The sequence below is a fragment of the Dendrobates tinctorius genome, unplaced genomic scaffold, assembly GCF_039654945.1.
Source record: "Dendrobates tinctorius isolate UK_male_01 unplaced genomic scaffold, ASM3965494v1 ptg000022l, whole genome shotgun sequence".
In the NCBI taxonomy this organism is placed as follows: domain Eukaryota; kingdom Metazoa; phylum Chordata; class Amphibia; order Anura; family Dendrobatidae; genus Dendrobates; species Dendrobates tinctorius.
In genome coordinates, this window is record NW_027361690.1 from 7,422,425 (window position 1) to 7,444,783 (window position 22,359).

General features: G+C 45.7%; 1 protein-coding gene across 5 annotated transcripts in view; it reads left to right on the forward strand.

The window, feature by feature from the left end:
* Positions 1-22,359, forward strand: part of MYO5A (myosin VA) — a 231,956-nt gene that overhangs the window by 132,263 nt on the left and 77,334 nt on the right. For all 5 annotated transcript variants that reach the window (XM_073568412.1, XM_073568411.1, XM_073568413.1 and 2 more), the window contains exons 11-13: positions 511-592; positions 18,711-18,851; positions 18,951-19,076. In XM_073568412.1, the coding sequence (XP_073424513.1) occupies positions 511-592; positions 18,711-18,851; positions 18,951-19,076 (349 nt within the window). The remainder of the gene's footprint in view (positions 1-510; positions 593-18,710; positions 18,852-18,950; positions 19,077-22,359) is intronic.

Here is a 22,359-nt window from a genome sequence, read left to right on the forward strand (position 1 = left end):
ATGTAGTCCTTCGCATTAATGAGCCCTGTATAACCCCACCCCCACCACTGATTGGTAGCTTTCTGTGTACACTGTGCATAGGCAGCAAGCTGTCAATCAGTGGTGTGGGCGGGGTTATATAATTCAGCTTTCTGATATAAAATAAAGCACAGTTGAAGCTACATCTTTGAGCAAAGTAGGAATCCAGATGAGCTTTATTTTGGAGATGGAAAATCAAGCCAGTCTGCATTAAGGAGTGATCTCGTGAAGATGACTAGATTACCTAAGGCCTCTTAGGACACATGGATGTGGTAGGACCAATCTAATTGGTTATCCATTTTAATCAGTTACCAGAATCTTATAGATTACTGATTAATCCTATGATGTGTGATCTCCGCTATTGGAAACAGAAGAAGAATTACAGAATATTGTAAAATAAGTGTGTATATTATCAAAATGTATGCTGAGCTTCATATAAAATATTTTCCCATATTAATAATTAATTTATTTATATATTTTTTTTTTTTACAGGTTTGAAACATTTGAAATAAACAGCTTTGAGCAGTTTTGCATCAACTACGCCAATGAGAAGCTCCAACAGCAGTTTAACCTGGTGAGCAGCTATGGACCTCGACCTTTATGCTGGTCGTAGGCTAAAAATGTGTTTTATTTCTATGAAGCTAAATACGTTTTACTGAAGGACTTCTCGAACTTTTTTTTTTTTTATTTCTTTTTCTGTTACCATCGCCAATCAACCAGGCACTTATTTTCAGTTGGCATGTCATAGGACAGTAGGGGTAGTCTCCTGAGTTTGAAGTGCTTCGTATGCTTGCCTTATTTCATTAACTGGCAGTCTTTCTCGTGGTTTAAAGCAATTTCTGCAATACGATCACATCACTAATAAGTATCCAAACCAGATTTTTCATCACAGGTTTCACTTAAAGGCGATGGAAACCTTTTGGGGTGGAAAAATTACTTTTACGTATGAAGTTGTTACCTTTAGTTAATACAAATGCACAAAGTCTGTCTTCTTTCTTCATTCATTTTTCTCTCCCTGTTCCATTTGAACGCTATATGTCCCAAGTGCTGTCTGCACTAGCTTATGTAATATACAGTGCCTTGCAAAAGTATTCGGCCCCCTGGAACTTTTCACCTTTTCCCACATATGCTTCAAACATAGATACCAAATGTAAATTTTTGGTGAGGAATCAACAACAAGTGGGACACAATTGTGAAGTTGAACGAAATTTATTGGTTATTTTAAATTTTTGTGGAAAGTCAAAAACTGAAAAGTGGGGCGTGCAATATTATTCTGCCCTTTTACTTTCAGTGCAGCAAACTCACTCCAGAAGTTCATTGTGTACCTATACCCGACATTGCCATTTCTGTGTGTGGTTCCACTATTACTCCCCAGCAACAGTCCCGCTGTCTTGGGGTCATACTTGATTCCGAGCTTTCCTTTGCCCCCCACATTCGATCACTGGCTCGCTCTTGTCATCTGCACCTCAAAAACATTTCTAGAATTCGACCTTTTCTTACCTTTGACTCTGCAAAAACTCTTACTGTTTCTCTTATTCATTCTCGTCTCGACTATTGTAACTCTCTTCTAATCGGTCTCCCTCTTACCAAACTCTCCCCCCTCCAATCTGTCTTGAATGCTGCAGCCAGGATCATATTCCTCACCAATCGTTACACCGATGCCTCTACCTTGTGCCAGTCATTACACTGGCTACCCATCCACTCCAGAATTCAGTATAAACTTATTACCCTCACTCACAAAGCCCTCCATGGCTCAGCACCACCCTACATCTCCTCCCTTGTTTCAGTATACCACCCTACCCGCGCCCTCCGTTCTGCTGATGACCTGAGATTAGCATCCTCAATAGTCAGAACCTCCCACTCCCGTCTCCAAGACTTTACACGTGCCGCGCCAATTCTTTGGAATGCACTTCCCAGGTCAATACGTTTAGTCCCCAATACCCACAATTTTAAGCGTGTCCTGAAAACGCATTTATTCAGACTGGCCTACCACCCCAACACATTAACCTAATCTATCCCTGTGTGGCAGAGCCAAAAGTTTTACCATAACCAGGTTCCCTGCATCATGTTCCCACATGCTTTATGCCTCCATTAGCCCTCTGTATCTGTACTGTTACACACTTAACATTATGACTGGTCCATACAATCAGGGTAACTGTTACCACCCACCTTTCGTGTCTCCCTCTTTCCTCATAGACTGTAAGCTTGCGAGCAGGGCCCTCACTCCTCTTGGTATTTGTTATAATCTACTGTATGTGATTATTGTTATGCTGTAATGTCTATTGTCTGTACAAATCCCCTCTGAAATGTAAAGTGCTGCGGAATATGTCGGCGCTATAAAAATAAAATTTATTATTATTATTATTATTGTGGATCTCTGAATCATCCAATGTTGTCCTAAATGACTAATGATGATAAATATAATCCACCTGTGTGTAATCAAGTCTCCGTATAAATGCACCTGTTCTGTGATAGTCTCAGGGTTCTGTTTGAAGCACAGAGAGCATCATGAAGACCAAGGAACACAACAGGCAGGTCAGTGATACTGTTGTGGAGAAGTTTAAAGCCGGATTTGGATACAAAATGATTTCCAAATCTTTAAACATCCCAAGGAGCACTGTGCAAGCGATCATATTGAAATGGAAGGAGTATCCTACCACTGCAAATCTACCAAGACCCGGCCGTCCCTCTAAACTTTCATCTCAAACAAGGAGAAGACTGATCAGAGATGCAGCCAAGAGGCCCATGATCACTCTGGATGAACTGCAGAGATCTACAGCTGAGGTGGGACAGTCTGTCCATAGGACAACAATCAGTCGTACACTGCACAAATCAGGCCTTTATGGAAGAGTGGCAAGAAGAAAGCCATTTCTCAAAGATATCCATAAAATGTGTCGTTTAAAGTTTGCAACAAACCACCTGGGAGACACACCAAACATGTGGAAGAAGGTGCACTGGTCATGAGAAACCAAAATCAAACTTTTTGGCAACAATGCCAAACAATATGTTTGGCGTAAAGGCAACACAGCTCATCACCCTGAACACACCATCCCCACTGTCAAACATGGTGGTGGCAGCATCATGGTTTGGGCCTGCTTTTCTTCAGCAGGGACAGGGAACATGGTTAAAATTGATGGGAAGATGGATGGAGCCAAATACTGGACCATTCTTGAAGAAAACCTGTTGGAGTCTGGGAAAGACCTGAGACTGGGACGGAGATTTGTCTTCCAACAAGACAATGATCCCAAACATAAAGCAAAATCTACAATGGAATGGTTCACAAATAAACGTATCCAGATGTTAGAATGGCCAAGTCAAAGTCCAGACCTGAATCCAATCATGAATCTGTGGAAAGAGCTGAAAACTGCTGTTCACAAACGATCTCCATCAAGCTTCACTGAGCTCGAGCTGTTTGCCAAGGAAGAATGGGCTAGAATTTCAGTCTCTCGATGTACAAAACTGATCGAGACATACCCCAAGCGACTTACAGCTGTAATCGCAGCAAAAGGTGGCGCAGCAAAGTACTAAGTTAAAGGGGCCGAATAATATTGCACGCCCCACTTTTCAGTTTTTGAATTTCCACAAAAATTTAAAATAACCAATAAATTTCGTTCAGCTTCACAATTGTGTCCCACTTTTTGATTCTTCACCAAAAATGTACATTTGGTAGATTGTTTGAAGCATGATATGTGGGAAAAGGTTGAAAAGTCCCAGGGGGCCGAATACTTTCGCAAGGCACTGTATCTCTAATACTGTTCATAATTCCTTTTAATTTACTTTCCTTTTTTTCCTGAAGGTTTTTTCTCTGCCCTCCCTGAAGTTGTAGATACTTTCCCCTTTCACCACATTATGTAGATTTGTGTATAGGCCCCTCACTCTTGCTAGCACTCACACTAAATTTAAGTGAGGGAGCACAGTGAGAGCAACAGGAGCTGTAACAGATTTGTAACATTTTTTTCAAAAGCACTTGGCTAGATAAAGGATTTACTGACACGCCACTTCAGTATTGAAAACTATGTAGAACATTGCTTAAAGTGAACCTTTCACCAGTTTTAGCATGTTAGGCTATGTGCCCACGTAGCGTTTTAAAACGCTCACTAAAAACCGGACTCCTTCCCAGAAATCGCGCGATTTCACCGCGATTTTACCGTGTTTATGATCGCGATTTTGCCGCGATTTTCGCTTGCGATATTCAAGCACTTTCCAAGCGATTTGAAGCATCGCTTGGAAAGTGATTGACAGGTTGGTCACACTAGTCAAACATACTGTTTGACAAGTGTGACCAGGTTTTTACTATTGAGGCTGCCTATGCGGCATCAATAGTAAAAGATAGGATGTTAAAATGCTAAAGAAAATTAAAAAAATCGGGGTATATTTACCTTCCGGCGTCCCGCGCTGCCATCCCGGGCCACAGCGTTCCCAGTAATGCCTTGCGAGACGTGTGATGACGTAGTCTCGCGTTGCTATAGCGATCTCGCGAGACTGCTAGAGTCACGCGAGACTACGTCATTACAGGGCCTTGCCGCAAGGCATTACTGGGAACGCTTAGGCCGGGAATGCAGCACGGGACGTCGGAAGGTAAATATACCCCGATTTTTTTAGTTTTTATTCTTTTCTTTTTTTTTTACAGGGGTATGGTACCCAGGGCCTGGAGGACAGTCTCCTCTCCTCCACACCGTGGGTACCAACCGCACATGAGACGCTTAACTTCCCGCATGGTGGGCATAGCCACATGCGGGAAGTAAGCGGTTCTCATGCATTCCTATGGGTGCGGAATCGTGGCAATTCTTTGCGATTCCGCACAAAAGAATGAGCATGCTGCGATTTTTTCCGCGATGCAATTCTGCCGCGGAAAAAAGCGCAGCATTAGCACAGCATGTGCGGAATGCCATAGGAATGCATGGGGGGCGTTCTGTACACGATTTTTAAACGTTTTTGCGCCGAAAATCGCGTAAAAAACGCTTAAAAATCGCTACGTGGGCACACAGCCTTAAACTGGTCAAATCATGGAATTGTGAGTAGGTTTTCTCCTTCATCTCATTGGGGGACACAGATACTGTGGGTGTATGCTTCTGCCGCTAGGAGGCTGACACTAAGTGAAAGAAAGAGATTAGCTCCTCCTCCGCAGTATGCACCCTCGCCCCTATTGCGGGCGGAAATCAGTTTTTTGCTTAGTGTCCTATGGAGGCACGCACAGTCTGGATCTCTCCAGACTATTTTTTTCTAGTTTACTATGAAGATGAGAAAGGGGCGACGGATCCTATTGAAAGGGTCCGATCTCCCCAAACCATCAACGGGCGAGCACGTGTTGAGTATCGTCTCCGCGTATACTTTCCCGCACCGAGGGACATATCTGGGACTTTTCCCCAGACTTCTATTTTTGTTTGTTATTTTATGAAGATGAGACAGGGGCAACGCATCCTATTGAAAGGATCCGATTTCCCCAAACCATCAACGGGCGAGCACGTGCGAGTATCCCTCCACGTATCCTTTCCCGCGACGTGGGACATTATGCCAGACTTAGCCCTGTCCACCCCTAGGTATTGAAACCATGGGCTTGCACAGAGGCACAAGACTAGTCTGTTCGGCCCCCACTGCTCCACCAACGCTAGACGGCGGTGCTGCAAGGTGGCGGACGGTCCCTCTCCTCACTCCCTGAAGGGGTTAGATGGAGCTAGGGTGCCTGCACCGTCCTATTTTTTTTATCAAAGACCCCCTCACATACCTGCGCTCAGGCTGAAGAGGATCATCGGTGAGGAGAGGGTCGGGGAGGGCTCCTGCGAAGATTTCGGGCTGGAGCCCACAGCCGCAGCACGCCTCGCGGCGTCCACTAGCCGTGCAAGAGAAGGGCTGGATCCGTCAGGACAGGGACGCTGCGCTGGTCAGTAGCGCCACTTTTGGTACCGCGCCCCCCCCCCCCCCACCCCAGTCTTGTAGGGGAAAAATTGAGGCCGCGGCTTCAGCCGGAGCTAGGCCGCGGCCGGAAATTCCGCCCTCGGGGCCGCGTGTCACTTCCGGCAGCCCGCCCCACACTCGGCGGCGGTAAAAATCGAGGCCCCGGCTTCGGAGCACGGGCTAGGCCGCAAAGTGGGAGTGCCGCCCCTAGAGCGATTTTACAGGCTGGTGCGCGCCACAGATGTCGGCGCGCGATTTAAAGGAAGCATCCAGGTCGGAGGGGCGCAGGACTGGGGTAAGTGCTGCCCGAGAGGCCACGCAATAGGGAAAAGCGAGGGGCTACCTCTTTCCCATATCCCCAGCAGCGGACAGATACAGCATGTCTGAAAAAAGCAAAGACGCACACGTTCTTTTACGCGGCATGCATCTCTTGTCGGGCTGCGTTTCCGCGGGCGCAGATCAAGCATTTATGCGAAGCCTGCAAATCCAAACGCGCCCAGGAGCCCTCCCCTGCGACCGCGACCAATGTGTCAAATCCCCCGGAGGGGGCCCGATCACTGTCACAGTACATGGCGTCGCTTGCTAGAGCAATAGAATCCCCTCAAGCCCCAGATAGGGGCAGGGACAGTGTCTCGCCGCCTTTAGAGGGAACCTCCACTTCACAGGAGCCTCCGGCCTGCAGGGGCCGCCCTCACTCCAGGCAGACCCAGGGGAAACAAATCCACACGGTGTCGCCCAGTCCATCCGGTGCCTTCGGCATCCGTAAGATCTGCTTCTTGCTCCCCGTCACCAGTGGTTGATAGCGAGCAGACCTCAGATTGTGACTCAGACGAGCCCATTGACCTGGACACTCCAGAGTCACATGAAACAGTGGACAGCCTCATAGAAGCCATCAATCAGACCCTGGGGATTGAGGATGATACCGCAGCGGCTACGGGGCATAAAGTGGCATGTAAACGAGTGAAGCGGCCGCACAGAATTTTTTCCTCTCACCCTGAGTTTGAGGACATAGTGCAGTAGCACAGAGAACGTCCAAAACTGCATTTTTCTCAGGTTAAAGGGCACTCGAAACGCGTTATCCGTTTGCTCCGGACCTCCGTAAACAATGGATGGAATCCCCGATAGTGGATCCTCCGGTTTCACGCCTGGCCAATAAGACCCTGTTATCTGTCCCTAGGGTTTCCTCGATTAAAGAGGACTGCCTTATTGAGGGCCTAGCTCGTTCAGTATATGAGGCGTCAGGGTCTGCACTCGCTCCCTCGTTCGCAGCAACTTGGGTAGCCAAGGCTATGATATCATAGTCAGAAACATTAAACAAGGTCGCGCAGGAGCAGGATCTACCTGCAGAGATCTCGGAGGTCACATGTCAGATGACGATAGTCGGAGATTATGTATTGAATGCGTCTTTGGATGCGGCCAGTTGTTCAGCACTTGCTGCCGCTAATGAAATCTCTTTCTGAAGAGCCCTATGGTTGAGGACATGGCGGGCCGATTCTACTTCCAAGAAGTCCTTGACTTCCCTGCCTTATCATTGCGGCCGCCTATTTTTGGATCAACTTATCCGACTCCACAGGAGGAAAGAGCGGGTTTCTCCCTCAACAGAAGGTTAAATCGTTTTTTCGTCACCCGGTTCAGGCACGTTTTCGGGCCTTTTGCAGTGCCACCGGCCATTCTAGGCCGGGCGTGACGGCATTGGTCAGGTGGCGGCCGCTAAGCAGCCTGGTCCGGGACCCCAATAGGAGACCGGTCCGGGGTCATGCGCTAAAAGACTTCGGGTGGACTACGGGGCCCAATTCCGCCACCTCAGGCCGCCCCAATCAGGTAGGGAGCGGCAGGTCATATAGAGCCAACCCATTGGGGAGAATGCGTGCTCAACAGGCCAGATCAAGGGGACCCAGATCCTAAGGATCATCGGCCAAATGACTCGAGGTCTTTACCAGACGACACCAGCAAAGTGGGCGGCCGCCTACTCTGTTTTCACCACGTCTGGGCCAACATCGCTCACGACGCATGGGTAAAAGAATTGGTGTCCTCAGGTTACAAAATAGAATTTCAGATACCCTCCAAGATGGTTTTTTCTTTCCCGGCTTCCCAGGGTGGATACCCAGGTAAGGGCTCTATTGGGAGCCATCAAGTCGCTCCTGCACAACGGAGTCATTGTTCCAGTGCCGGAACACGGAAGAGCTCAGGGGTTTTATTCCAACCTTTTTGCGGTTCCCAAAAAGGACGGGTCTGTCAGGCCTGTTTTTGGACCTAAAGCTTCTGAACAAATTCATCAGGATCAGACATTTCCGGATGGAGTCTCCGTTCAGTCATAGCGGTCATGGAGCAGTGAGAATACTTGGCCTCAATTGACAGCCAGGACGCATTTCTGCATATTCCCATTTTTTCCTCCTCATCAGAGGCAGCTACGTATCGCCATCAGTGTTCAGCATTTTCAGTTCGTAGCGCTACCCTTCGGGCTAGCCACGGCTCCCAGAGTGTTCACAAAAGTTATGGCAATTGTCAGGGCCACACTGCATTCTTGAGGCATAGTCGTCTTGCCTTATCTGGACGACCTCTTGGTCAAGGGCCCATCAATACAGGCATATGAGGAAGGTGTCAACATCACGCTAGATACTCTTGCCACTTAGATGGTTGGTCAATGCAAAGAAATCATCACTTGTGCCAGCTCAGAGGATCTCCTTCCTAGGAATGATCTTCGACACTTGCTGAAGGTTGATAATTCTCCCTCAGGAAAGGGCGCTAGTCTCCGGCAGGGAGTCCGGACACTACGCCAACCAGTCCCTCACACCATCCGATCCGCGATAAGGATCCTAGGGAAAATGGTGGCAGCAATCGAAGCGATACTTTTTGTCCAGTTCCATCCTTCACCCCCTGCAGCACGCCTCGTGTCAGCCTGGGACCAGAATCCTTTCACGCTCGATCGGCGGTGCAAACTGTCCTCTCAAGTCCGGCAGTCGCTCGGATCATGGATAACTAGTTCCTCTCTGGCCTAGGGGAAACCTTTCCCCCCATGTCATGGGCTGATAATGACAATCGATGTCAGTCTCCTCGGTTGGGGAGCGGTGTTTCGCCACCACACAACCCAGAAACGGTGGTCGCCACAGGAGGCACGCCTCCCGATCAACTTATTGGGGATACGAGCAATTCGGCTGGCTCTGCAGAAGTTTCATCACTTTCTAGCAGGCCGTCCCGTCCGGATTCCATCGGACATCGCCACGGCGGTGGTTTACATAATTTGTCAGGGGGGCACCCGCAGCAGAACAACCATGCGCGAGGTGGAGCACGTTCTTCAGTGGGCCGAAGCAAACCACTCGGTGATTTCGGCTGTCCACATCCCGGGCGTGGAAAATTGGGCGGCAGACTTCCTCAGCCGGCAGGGTCTTGCAACCGGAGAGTGGTCTCTACATCCCGAAGTTCTTCAACAGATTTGCCAACTGTGGGGAGCTCCGGATGTGGACCTGATGGCTTCCAGAGTGAATGCCAAGGTGCCCACATATGTCGCTCGGGTCAGGGACCCGCAGGCATTCGCGGTGGACGCTTTGGTTCTGCCATGGAACCAGTTTCGCCTCCCATATCTATTTCCCCCACTGCCACTACTCCCGAGAGTCAGTAAAGGGATCAAGACGGAAGGGGGGCCAGCGATTGTGCTGGCCCCAGACTGGCCCCCGTCGAGTGTGGTACGCAGATCTAAGGCAGATCTCAGGGACCCTGTATTTGACGGCAGGGCCATTGAATCTTGGAATCTAACCCAGGCAGGGTTCGGGAGCAAGGTGGTCGCTACGATTCTCGCCCGGAGGCCTGCTTCAGCATGAATTTACCATCACACCTGGAAGGTGTTCTTTGCTTGATGTCGAGGCCGCGGTGTTTCTCCACTAAGATTCTTGATCTCCAGCATCTTGGTTTTTCTCCAGTCGGGCTCAGAGAGCCCGGATAGCTCAGTCGGTAGAGCATTAGACTCGAGCTTTGCCCCAAGTTTCCGCAGGAAACAAATGTCGGCCTTATCCGTCTTGTTCCAGTGCAGGGTAGCTACCAATTTGCAGGTGAAAACTTTTCATCCGGGGAGTGTCCCACTTGATACCTCCCTATATGGCGCGCCGATGGACGCCTGGGTTCTTAACATGGTCCTAAGTGTTCTGCAGGAAGCTCCATTGGAACCGCTTCAGGATATCGCTTTGAGGTACCTTTCCTGGAAAGTTGTTCCCTTAGTGGCCATCACTTCCATCAGGCGGGTTTCAGAGCTGGCGGCTCTATCCTGCCGAGCTCCGTTCCTCACTTTCCATAGGTATAAGGTGGTCCTCAGACCAGCCCCTCCTTTTCTGCCGAAGGTCGTGTCCTCTTTTTCACATCAATGAAGATGTTGTTTTGCCTTCATTTTGTCCAGCATCGGTGCACCGTGTGGAAGAAGGCTCTTCACACGTTAGACCTGGTATGAGCCCTCTGGAGGTACGTGTCGCGGACGGCACCCTTTCCTCAGACGGACACGCTGTTCGTGCTCCCTGAAGAACGCAGGAAGGGACTCGCTGCCTCAAAGTCGACCATAGCCAGATGGATTCGTTTGACTATTCACGAGTCCTACTGCATTAGAGGCACGCTGATTCCAGCAGGTATCAGAGCGCACTCTACCCGGGCGGTGGGCGCCTCTTGGGCACTTCGGCATCAGGCTTCGACGGAACAGGTTTGCAAGGCAGCAACCTGGTCCAGCCTGCACATATTTGCCAAACATAATATCCATGCTCAGGCCTCGGCGGAGCCAAGCCTGGGTAGAAGGATTCTCCAAGCAACGGTGGCGCACCTTTAAACAGGAGGTGCATGTAGCTTGGATCGGTGAGTCAATCTCCCACCCAGGGACTGCTTTAGGACGTCCCACAGTATCTGTGTCCTCCAATGAGACGAAGGAGAAACATGGATTTTTGTGAGTACTCACCGTAAAATCCTTTTCTCCGAGACGCTCATTGGGGGACACAGCATCCACCCTATCAGCCAGTTGGCTTTTGTTTAAATGAATGTGTTTACTTATTTGATATAAGGGTGGTGTTTTCCTTTGGACATGTTGTACCTGTATTAAGGCTTATTTGTTGTCCTCCTACTGCTTTGGCACCAAACTGATTTCCGCCCGCAATAGGGGCGAGGGTGTATACTGCGGAGGAGGAGCTAACCTCTTTTTTTCACTTAGTGTCAGCCTCCTAGCGGCAGAAGCATACACCCACAGTATCTGTGTCCCCCAATGAGCGTCTCGGAGAAAAGGATTTTACGGTGAGTACTCACAAAAATCCATGTTTCGTTTTTATTTCTGATCTCCATTGCATAGATATTGGCTTGTTAAATTTAAATTATAATTTCACCTTCTATCAAGTGAGCTTTAGCAGAGATTAATCTTTGGTGGCATTGACAAAAAATGCTCTGCCAGAAAACACTGTTACCAAGGTTTTGTCCCTCGGACGATTGAGTGTTCCTGATTTTTTTCATACTGATTTCAGAAATGACTTCAGATTTTTTCCTATCACGTAAGGTTTTTGAGAAATGAAACGAAATATTATAATCTGTTATAATTCTAAAAACTCGTATATGAACTTTTTCTGAAACAGTATATTCTGAATTTTCTACTGAAATAACATAAACCGCTGATCTACACATATGCAAGCAGTTATTATGCGAATTCCGCACAGGCGCAGTGAATCATTCGACTGACCGTGTATGGAGCATATCACATCTCCTGAGCAGGGGAGGAATCAAAAGACAATGCTGACCTACTTAGAGCATGGCTGAATGGATCACGACCTTCAATGACATTCGCTGCCCCAATGATATGGAGAGAGCACAGAGAGATCATGTAACAGATTGCTACTTCTGCCTTACAAATGTAACAGGATATTCAGCAAAGAACAAGATATCAATATAATATCCTAATCTTCCTTCAGGCATAAGACCAGTGCCACACTATGAAAGTCTTCGTGTTCCAAAGCCGCTCAAAGTATGGACAATGGAGAACGATGAAGATGAACTCAAAATGTCAGTGGAAAATGAAATTGCTGCAGACCCAGACTTTGAGCCTTCTACATCTAATCCACATCTGTTCAGTCAAGCTGATCTGAGTGACTTGGCCAGAGATTTATAATTGTCAAAAAGACAGGCAGAATTATTGGTATCAAGGCTACAAGAACGTAATCTCTTATTACCAGGAACAATAGTTGTTGTTTTTCGCAGTCGTCAAGAAGACCTTAATCAATTTTTCAACCATTTCGACAGGTTAACCTTTTGCAATGGTGTCTTGGGGTTGTTGGGTACTTGTGGATGCGAACATGATCCGAAGGAATGGCGACTGTTCATTGACTCGTCAGTTTTAAGTCTGAAGGCTGTTTTACTACACAACGAAAATATCTGTCCTTCTATACCTATTGCACATGCCGTACACATGAAAGAAACGTATGAGAATATTGAGTTACTGTTTACCCACATTAATTATAGAAACTATAACTGGAACATATTTGGTTGATCTAAAAGTTGTTGCACTTCTTCTAGGACTGCAGCTTGGATATACCAAGTATTGTTGTTTTATTTGTTTGTGGGACAGTTGTGCACGAGAAATACACTATTTCAGAAAGGACTGGCCACTCCGCCAAAACCTGGTTGCTGGACAGAAGAATGTTAAACATAATCCTTTAGTTGATCCAGCAAAGATATTTCTCCCTCCTTTGCATATTAAATTTAGGCTTATGAAGAATTTTGTCAAAGCAATGAACAAAGAATCCTTTTCTTACTTGCGACAGAAATTTTCAAGAATAAGTGATGCAAGATTAAAGAAGGTATTTTTAGCAGAGATATTATCAATGACAGTAACATTGATGGTCTTTTGCAAGGTGCTTGACAAGTGGCAAGGAGACCCTTTAACCCCTTAATGTCCAATGACAGACACAGTCCATCATTGGATGTCTCCCCCACTTCGATGAGGGCTCTGGCAGTGAGCCCGCATCAAAGCCGAGACATATCAGTTGTTTTGAACAGCTGACATGTGCCCGCAATAGGCTCAGGTGGAATCCACCCACGCCTATTAAATAGTTAAACTCCGCTGTCAAACGGTGACGGCGGCATTCAACCATTGCTTCCGGCCGCGTGGCTGGAAATGCACGCATTTTTTTTTTTTTTTAAACAAACTTTGGAATTTTTTTCATCACTTAGATAAAAAAGAGCCTAGATATGTTTGGTGTCTATGAACTCGTAATGACCTGGAAAATCATAATGGCAGGTCAGTTTTAGCATTTAGTGAACCTAGCAAAAAAGCCAAGCAAAAAGCAAGTGTGGGATTGCACTTTTTTTGCAATTTCACCGCACTTGGAATTTTTTTCTCGTTTTGTAGTACACGACATAGTAAAACCAATGATGTCGTTCAAAAGTACAACCCGTCCCGCAAAAAAACAAGCCCTCACTTAGCCATATTGACGGAAAAATATAAAAGTTATGGCTCTGGGAAGAAGAGGAGGGAAAAATGAAAATGCAAAACCAAAAATACTCCTGGTCGTTAAGGGGTTAAAGATGTGACCTACTTCCTTGGCAACAGCAGGGCGCCGAACTTTGAACAACTCGTTGACAACATGCTTATGGCATATCATTTTATGAAATGCAATATGTCACTAAAAATGCATTTTTTACATTCTCACTTGGACTTTTTTCCAGCCAATCTTGGTGCCGTTAGCGATGAACACGGTGAAAGATTTCACCAAGACATTGCGCTGATGGAGAAAAGGTACCAGGGAAAGTGGAGTACGTCAATGCTGGCTCACTATTGCTGGAATCTTATTCGAGAAGCATCTGCCACAAATTATAAATGGAAGTCGTCTGCAAAACACTTTTGAACAATTAATTGCTTTTGCTACTGACATCGATGCACATGTATATAGTGTCTCGGATGTCATAATTTAGACTATAAACTGTTTCTTAAAAACCTTATGTGATACAGACTTTTGGAGCACATATTCGTGTTCAGCATATCAAAATCTATAAGATGCAATAAACTTTTCTCAGTGGACAAGAACTTCCCTGAAATTTGTTGCGCAGTGAAATTATCAGACCAGACTTTCTTTAAGTGAGACTTGTCATGACAAACAGCTATGCTCTCCTTACTGATTTCTCTGTTGGCATCTATTATTATTGTAAGCAGCGAAACGAAGTAGGGCAGAACTGTGTGTCATTACAAATATTTCTTGACCCGTTGAAGCGCTCGAGTAGCGCGCCTTTTTGCACTCCTTATGTCACTCCCCTGGCCCGACATGTGATGTGCGTGTCAATAAACCCGTGAATTTCTTCCAACTCGATGAGTGCGACCATTTCTTCATGTGGATTCCTACAAATATTTCTTGAACTCTCCTGTCACAGTGCTGTCATCTCTGCTTTTACCCCCATCCCTCCACGCTAACAGTAGCGTGAGAGCAGTGCTGCAAAAAGTGTTTATTAAGACACAGTCTTGCTCTCGTCACTGAGCGCAATGCTGACATCTACTGTGGTTACAAATATGGCATAGGATTAGAGCAGAGGTATGTGTAATTAAAAGCTTGCAGTTCTCCTTTCTCAGCTCTTTCAGCTCTACTTTACCTGCAACACACTGACTGCCATGAGATAAGAGCTGCAGAGGTGACTGTAATGACACACCGCTCTGCTTTACTCCCCTTCACACCACTTGTAATCACACTAGAGAGCAGGGCTATTTGTCATTACATGTCTCACACAGAGTAAGCCATGTCTGTCATTCTCTAAGGCAGGGGCGGGGAATGTTTTTTTCTGCCAAGGGCCATTTGGATATTTATTCCATACTTCGGGGGCCATACAAACTCTGCCTACAAAATATATCCTGACTCTGACACCGGAGTCAGGACGTAATCTTTCATTGCATGCCCTTCAGTGTTCAGTAGTGAACACTGTGTATGTGCTAACAGAGCAAGAAGAAAATAATGAGCTGGTTGCAATCAAAATACAGCTCCCTGCCCAAGAATTCGTTCCCTTAGAATCTGCTCGAGGGCCGGATAAAAGGTCACCGAGGGCCGTAAATGGCCCTGCGACCTGAGGTTCCCCACCCCTGCTCTAAGGTAATATTTTTTGTTTTTTTTCTCTTCTGCACAGCACTTCTTTGTTTTGATTTGTTGTGAAATAACGACACAGTAACTGCCCCCAGAGGAGAATCTCTGCTGACCCCCTCCTGGTTGAAGAAGAGATTAGAATCTAAACTTTACTAGCTAATATCCCCATAATGAGAAAGGAAATAAAAAAAATTTTATTTAGCATTGCAGCCACTATTACATGATGTAATATAATATATATAATGTCATAGATGAAAATTAATATCCATACAGACATCTCCAGAGAAGGGAGAATAGCTAACACTTCAACCTCCCTCAAGTAGACCTTCATATTGAACATATGGGATTAATTAGACCGAGGAACAGAGGGACTAATTAAAACAATGGAAATGAGAGAGGATACCAACACCTCCATCTACATTGAAGTAGCGACCCCCTGCATTGGCCACATAATTAAAGCAAGAAGATTTGATGGGAAGGAGACATCATTTCTGACATTAATGTGCGCAGAGGAGGACAACTGCCTTCCCACCCATGCATAAGCTTCCTCTCATCAAAGCATCTTTAGTAGACATCGTATCTCCGGTGTCCAGTGATAAATATTGGGGTTTGCATTAATCCGATATTTCTGGGAGATATATTTTTGGCGCTTTTGCCTGGGACATCCAGGGGCAAAGAACTCCTGTAATTTGGGAATCTCATAAAATTCTAACAGACCTAGCACATTCGACAGTCAGCCCCCACGTTAGCTCATCAAGGGGAGGTATTTGGCCGTAACCTTGAGCTACTAAGCAGTATTTGTCATTCGGGAAGACATAGTTCGCTGTAAGGGTGTCCTAATCAGAATGCGTCCCTCTGCTAAGCTCTGAGTCATTTTGTGACCTTTCCTCGTCCGGCACTCGTCACTCAATTGCGTAATTTTCCTGACAATTAGAGGTAGCTCTGTGGGATCAGTCCGGCATCATCTGTGACATAGTGGTAACAGTGGTGGAATCTGCTTGACTGTTAAGGTACCGTCACATTTAGCGATGCACCAGCGATCCCGACAACGATACGACCCAGTCAGGATCGCTAGTGCATGGCTAAATGGTCACTAGTGAGCTGCCAAACAGGCAGATCTCACCAGCGATGTAGCAGCGGTCGGCGGTCGTTACTTACCTGTCAGACGCGGCGATGAAGACGTCCTCCCGCCCGCGTCCATGCGTCGCTCGTCGGTGCCAGCAGGAAGCCCCAGCAGAAAGCGGCCAACGAGAAATGGTCCAGGACGTTCTCGCGCGATCAGCGATAACCAGCGGGGGAGCCGGTCGGAGGTAAGTATCACACATAGCGATATTGCTAGCAATATCGCTGCTGCGTCACAAAACCGGTGACACTTTAGCAATATTGCTAGCCATCTCACTTAGTGTGACGGGCTCTTTAGAGTGGCTGTCTGTGGTGGGATCTGAATCACACACTCAGCCAAATATGCCAATAGGCTTTTAGTTTTTACAGCATCCATGTACACTATTGGTTTTACATACTACCAGACTGCAATCTTCTTGTCATCCATTAAGTGCACTGAAAATAGAAGAGAAAGCAATTTGGCAAACTGACTTGGTCATATCCTATCATGTCTCATTGTGCAGTTGCGCTGATGCTGCAGTCATACTCTCTTCTTCCTCTTCCCTAATTCTTAATAAATTGCAATTGGTAGGTTAGCATGAGGTACGGGTCTGTGGAGATCCATGACAGCAGGATCACAGCAACTACACAATGTGTTTGTAGCTGGTCTGCATGGTGCAATACACATAAACCAATGGGACATTTTAATATTGGTAAAGTTGTCATTTTTCTTATTTAAATTTCAGATTTATTGAAATAAACTTAAACACATTAGCTGTGCAGGTGAACATTCGCTTTTAATCGGATTGTTTGAACTACTTAAATGGGTAAAATTGCAAAATGTAAAAGCATGGAACTTTACAAGGTACTTCTTATTAAAAAAAAAAGTCTCAGTTCGTAAAGGGGTTTTTCATGACCCTAACTTTGATGGCCTTTCCTTAGGATTGGTCATCCATGTTTGATTGGTGGAGGTGTGACACCTGGCACCCACACCAATCAGCTGTTTGTGGTGTCAGTGGCTGCCAGAACTGTTCAGTTACAGAGCTGCATCGCTCCATGGACGGAATAGTGGCCGCAGGCCGGTACTGCACATCTCCCCCATATTGATTTGAATAGGGAGTGGTTGTGCAGTACCTGGCGGAGGCCACTATACAGACGACGGGGTTGAGCTGTGCAGCTCTTTGACTGAGCAGTTCTGTCCGTCGACAACGGGAACAGCTGATAGCGAGTGTGCCGGGTGTCACACCGACACAGATCAGACATTGATGTCCTATCCTAAGGATAGGCCTCTTGGACAGCCCCTTTAAGAATTGAAGGATATTTAATTTTATATTTTAATGTTCATTGCCTAGATTAACAGCCAGCTCTGCAATCTAACAGAGGTGGCCAGCTAACTAGTCAAGAAGAGTGTGCTAGCAAGTTTTTTTGCTATACACCTCAAAAGCTCTGCTGTAAAGCTAGTCAGATCACTGAATTCGACCAGCTCCAGTTTCCCTGCGGTCCTGTGATGCTGCAGAGATAAAGCTGCCTCTGTACAGCATGGGAGCCCAGTGCGGACAAGTGGTGCAAGGATACCGCTCGCCTGAGCTATCCATATCCAGTAGGGCACCCCCCTGGCAAGCAAGGACCTGATAGGCTGGGCAGCAATGTGCTCCCAAAGAAAGACGTTAAACCCTCTTAACATCATATGCATATTCATAGACCTGAAAATGATGAATGAGTAATGCAGCAAGGAAGAATCAGAGCTTTGGGAGGAGCGTTACTATTGCTCTGTAGATACAGTATGTGATCATGAAGAAATCCATGTATGAACCTCGTTATCCTCACCAGAAGCTTGCAGTGGTGTCATGTAGTGGTTTTTGGAATTCAAGGACAAACTGAGATAATAATCTTTATTTTTATATAGCGCTAACATATTCCGCAGCGCTTTACAGTTTTCACACATTTTTCATCACTGTCCCCGATGGGGCTCACAATCTATATTCCCTATCAGTATGTCTTTGGAGTGTGGGAGGAAACCGGAGTGCCCGGAGGAAACCCACGCAAACACGGGGAGAACATACAAACTCCTTGCAGATGTTGTCCTTGGTGGGATTTGAACCCAGGACAACTAACCACTGAGCCACCGTGCTTCCCGCACGGCAGATGCCGTGATGCTGCCCGAGATGACCGGTGGCTCAGTGGTTAGCACTGCAGCCTTGCAGCGCTGGGTTCCTGGGTTCAAATCCCATCAAGGACAACATCTGTAAGGTGTTTGTATGTTCTCCCCGTGTTTTGGTGGATTTCTTCGGGTTCACCTGTTTCCTCCTACACTCCAAAGACATACTGAGAGGGAATGTAGATTGTGAGCCCCATTGGGGAAAGTGATGTCTGTAAAAGCGCTGTGGAATTAATGGCACTATATAAGTTAGTAAAATAAATGTATAATTAATGTGTCAGATCTGGTCCATATGTTTGGATAGAAGTGTCATAGACTTCATTGAGATTCTGTTCCAATAATTATAAGTCATAAATAATAAGGTTCTGTTGTTCTTAGCGTTAATGAATTCGACCCCAGGCCTGTATGTTCTGTATCTTCTGCATTCTTGTCTTCTGAGATACAGCTTTGTGTCCCATTTACAGCATGTGTTCAAGTTAGAACAAGAGGAGTACATGAAGGAACAAATCCCGTGGACCCTGATTGATTTTTATGACAACCAGCCCTGCATCAATCTTATAGAGGCCAAAATGGGTATTCTAGACCTGCTCGACGAAGAATGTAAGGTAGGAAGTGGTCTTATCCAACATGGCTGATATTGCAATGACAAATGGATTTTACTAATAAAATTCTTTGTTTAATAATCTTTTTTTTTTTTTTCTTAGATGCCTAAAGGAACAGACAGTACCTGGGCCCAGAAATTGTATAACACGCAGTTGAAAACTTGTGCATTGTTCGAGAAACCGCGTCTGTCCAATGTAGCATTTATCATTAAGCATTTTGCTGATAAGGTAACCAGAGACTCTTATTACACCAAGTTCTCCTTATTCGGTTATCTTCTGGTGAGCCGGAAATCCAGTATATACGTGAACGTTTTTCCCAATGTACTGACATACACTAAACTTTAGTGAAAAAATATGCTGAAGACTGTTGACAAACGTAAGTCCATAACACCCTGACACTCACTTTAGCCGAGCAAATGAATCGATAGTGATATGATTGATGAGTTCCCTGCAGATCTTTCAGCAGAATTTAGGCTGCTGTTTGTTAGTCTGTAGTCTGATGTCTATTGACAGATTGGGGACAGATGTGTCACTTACAGAAGAATTAAAGGAGTTGTATAGAAGTGGAAAAACATGTCTGCTTTCTTTCAGAATAGCTCCATACTTGTGGCTGCACAAAAAAGGTCTTTATACCTCACCAGGAAACTGTTGTCAAGATGCAGTGTCAAATGATGCAGATTCTTGTCAGATTTAATCCACAGGAAAAAAAAAGTTTATCAGCATATATACATAAAAACAGAAAGCAAATTGAACCTGTATTCCATCACCACGTATGGGCTTGCACCGAGGCCCTTTTCGGGTGCAGTATGACCATAAAGGGCTCTGAACTAATCATATCACAAATACACATGTATACAGCATCATATGAGGGTCAAAATCTAATGACTTATACTTTATTTAATGTATTTTTCACTAAAAGATACTACTTATAACTCGCCTCACACTTGCTGGGGCTACATCATATGTTACAAGGCAATATTTGGCTTAATGTGCTTACATGTCGCCTGGTGGTTTCTATCTTGCTTTGTGTGAATGGTCCGCCATCATGACACACGGCATATGCCCGCAGTCTCAACGCTGTCTAATTGCCATCTGGACAGTTGTGCTGCATAGCACCGCTGGAAAAGAGAAAGGTCTTTTGCCAATTTATAAAATTTAACAGGGTTAAAGGGAATCTATCAAGAGGATTTAACACATTCGCCCCTCCCCCTACTTCCTCTAAGTTGTTTCTACATACATGGAGTACTTTACATGGTCGGTCCATTCTTCCATTGCTGAGAAATAAGTGTTTGAATTGTTGTGCAAATGAAGCTAAAGGACTATGGTAGTTCTGAAGCCTCTGTCACTCCTGCTCTATTTACTCTGTCGCCTCATTGGGGGGCACAGAACCATGGGTATTATGCTGCTGTCCACTAGGAGGCGGCACTATGCATAATCTGAAAAAGATTAACTATGGCTCCTCTGCAGTATACACCCCTGGACGGCGTTAGCCTTCTCCAGTTTTGTGCAAAAGCATTAGGAGGAATATAACAGAAAAGATAACCATGCCTGTAAGAAGGCCACTATGTACGAACTCAAAGAACAATATGAGAACTTCTCCAGTTTTTGCGTAGTGTCGCATAGGAGGCACACCTAAAAAAAAATTTTTTTTTCCTTTTTTCCCGACTGGATTACGGATGAAGAAAAGTGGGTCTCCTGTGAGACTCCCGGCATGGCTCCTTCCTTGGTCCTCTGTCATGGGGTGCCCGGTTGAAGTAGAGATGGCTATCCCCCATTTCGCTCCTTCCCCAGTCCCTCGGGTACTGGTTCGACGTCGAGACCCCCCCAATTCCTTTTGGTTCTGGGTTGAGGTCGAGGCGAGGATAAAGCCCCCTGATAGTGATAGCAGAACCCTCCCTAATCCCCCTAGGGGGCATTACACTGTGTTTCAAATTATTATGCAAAAAATATTTCCTCATATTTTCTCTAAATTACTTATATGAATTGCAGTCATTGTTATTTTCCAGTCATCTAATATTCTAGTATAATTGCAATGTTTTTGAACAAACTGCCTATGAAAACAGTATATTTTTAAAAATAAGAAACACTCAAAATACATGTTCCAAATTATTATGCACAGCAGAGTTTTCAACCTTTTTATTTTGAACAAAAAAATGGTCAATTGTGAAATTATAAGCATTATCAGCTTATTACAAAATGAAATCAAACAGTTTTCAGGTCAAAACTTTATTCCAGGTGATGTTACATTTGCACATAGGACCCCTTGTTCGAAAGAAGCTTCTGAACTCTCTCGTCCATTGAATTTGTCAGTTTTTGGATGGTTTGTGCTTCAATTGTTTTGCATGTGGACAGAATACCCTCCCAGAGCTGTTGCTTAGATGTGAACTGCCTCCCGCCATCATAGACACTCCTTTTGATGATGCTACAGAGGTTCTCAATGGGGTTGAGGTCAGGGGAAGATGGTGGCCACACCATAAGTTTGTCCTCTTTTATGCCCATAGCAGCCAGAGATGCAGATGTGTTATTTGCAGCATGAGACGGTGCATTATCATGCATGAAAATGATCTTGCTGCGGAAAGCACGGTTCTTCCTCTTGAACCATGGCAGGAAGTGCTGTTTTAGAAACTTCACATAGATTATGGAGTTCATCTTTACCCCTTCAGGGATCCTAAAGGGGCCGACAATCTCTCCCCATGATTCCAGCCCAAAACATTACTCCACCTCCTCCTTGTTGGCGCCTTAGCCGTGTTTTCATGGGGTGTCCATCAACCAGCCATCCTCCACTCCATCCATCTGGACCATCGAGCGTTGCACGGCACTCATCGGTGAACAAAACAGTTTGGAAGTCAGTCTTCATGTATCGTTTGGCCCACTGGAGCCATTTCTGCTTGTGTGCAGTGGATAGAGGTGGTCGACAGGATGGCTTACGCACAGCTGCAAACCTCTGAAGGACCCTGCATCTTGTTGTTCGGGGGACGTTGGAGGCACCAGCAGCTTCAAAAACTTGTCTGCTGCTATGACAAGGCATTTTTGCAGCTGCTTTTAACCTGACGCAATTGCCTGTTGGAAAGAGTCCTCAATTTTTCCTTATCAGCATGCACACGTGTGTGCTGGGAATCAGCTATATACTTCTTGATTGTGCGATGATCACGATGAAGTGTCTTAGCAATGTTGATTGTAGTCATGCCTTGACTTAAATACTCCACAATTTGTTGCTTCTCAGCAGCGGACACATCCTTTTTCTTTCCCATTTTGGCAAAAAATGTAGGCTGCTTAATAACATGGAACAGCCTTCTTAAGTAGTCTTGCCTTTATTTGGACACACCTGCCAAACTAATTTGCACAGGTATCTGCAATTGCTTTCAGTGATATAAAGCCCCTGTTACACACTGCGATATCGCTAGCAATATCGCTGTAAAGTCACCGATTTTGTGACGTTGCAGCGATATTGCTAGCGATATCGCTGCATGTGATACGTACCTCCGACCGGCTCCCCGCTGGTTATCGCTGA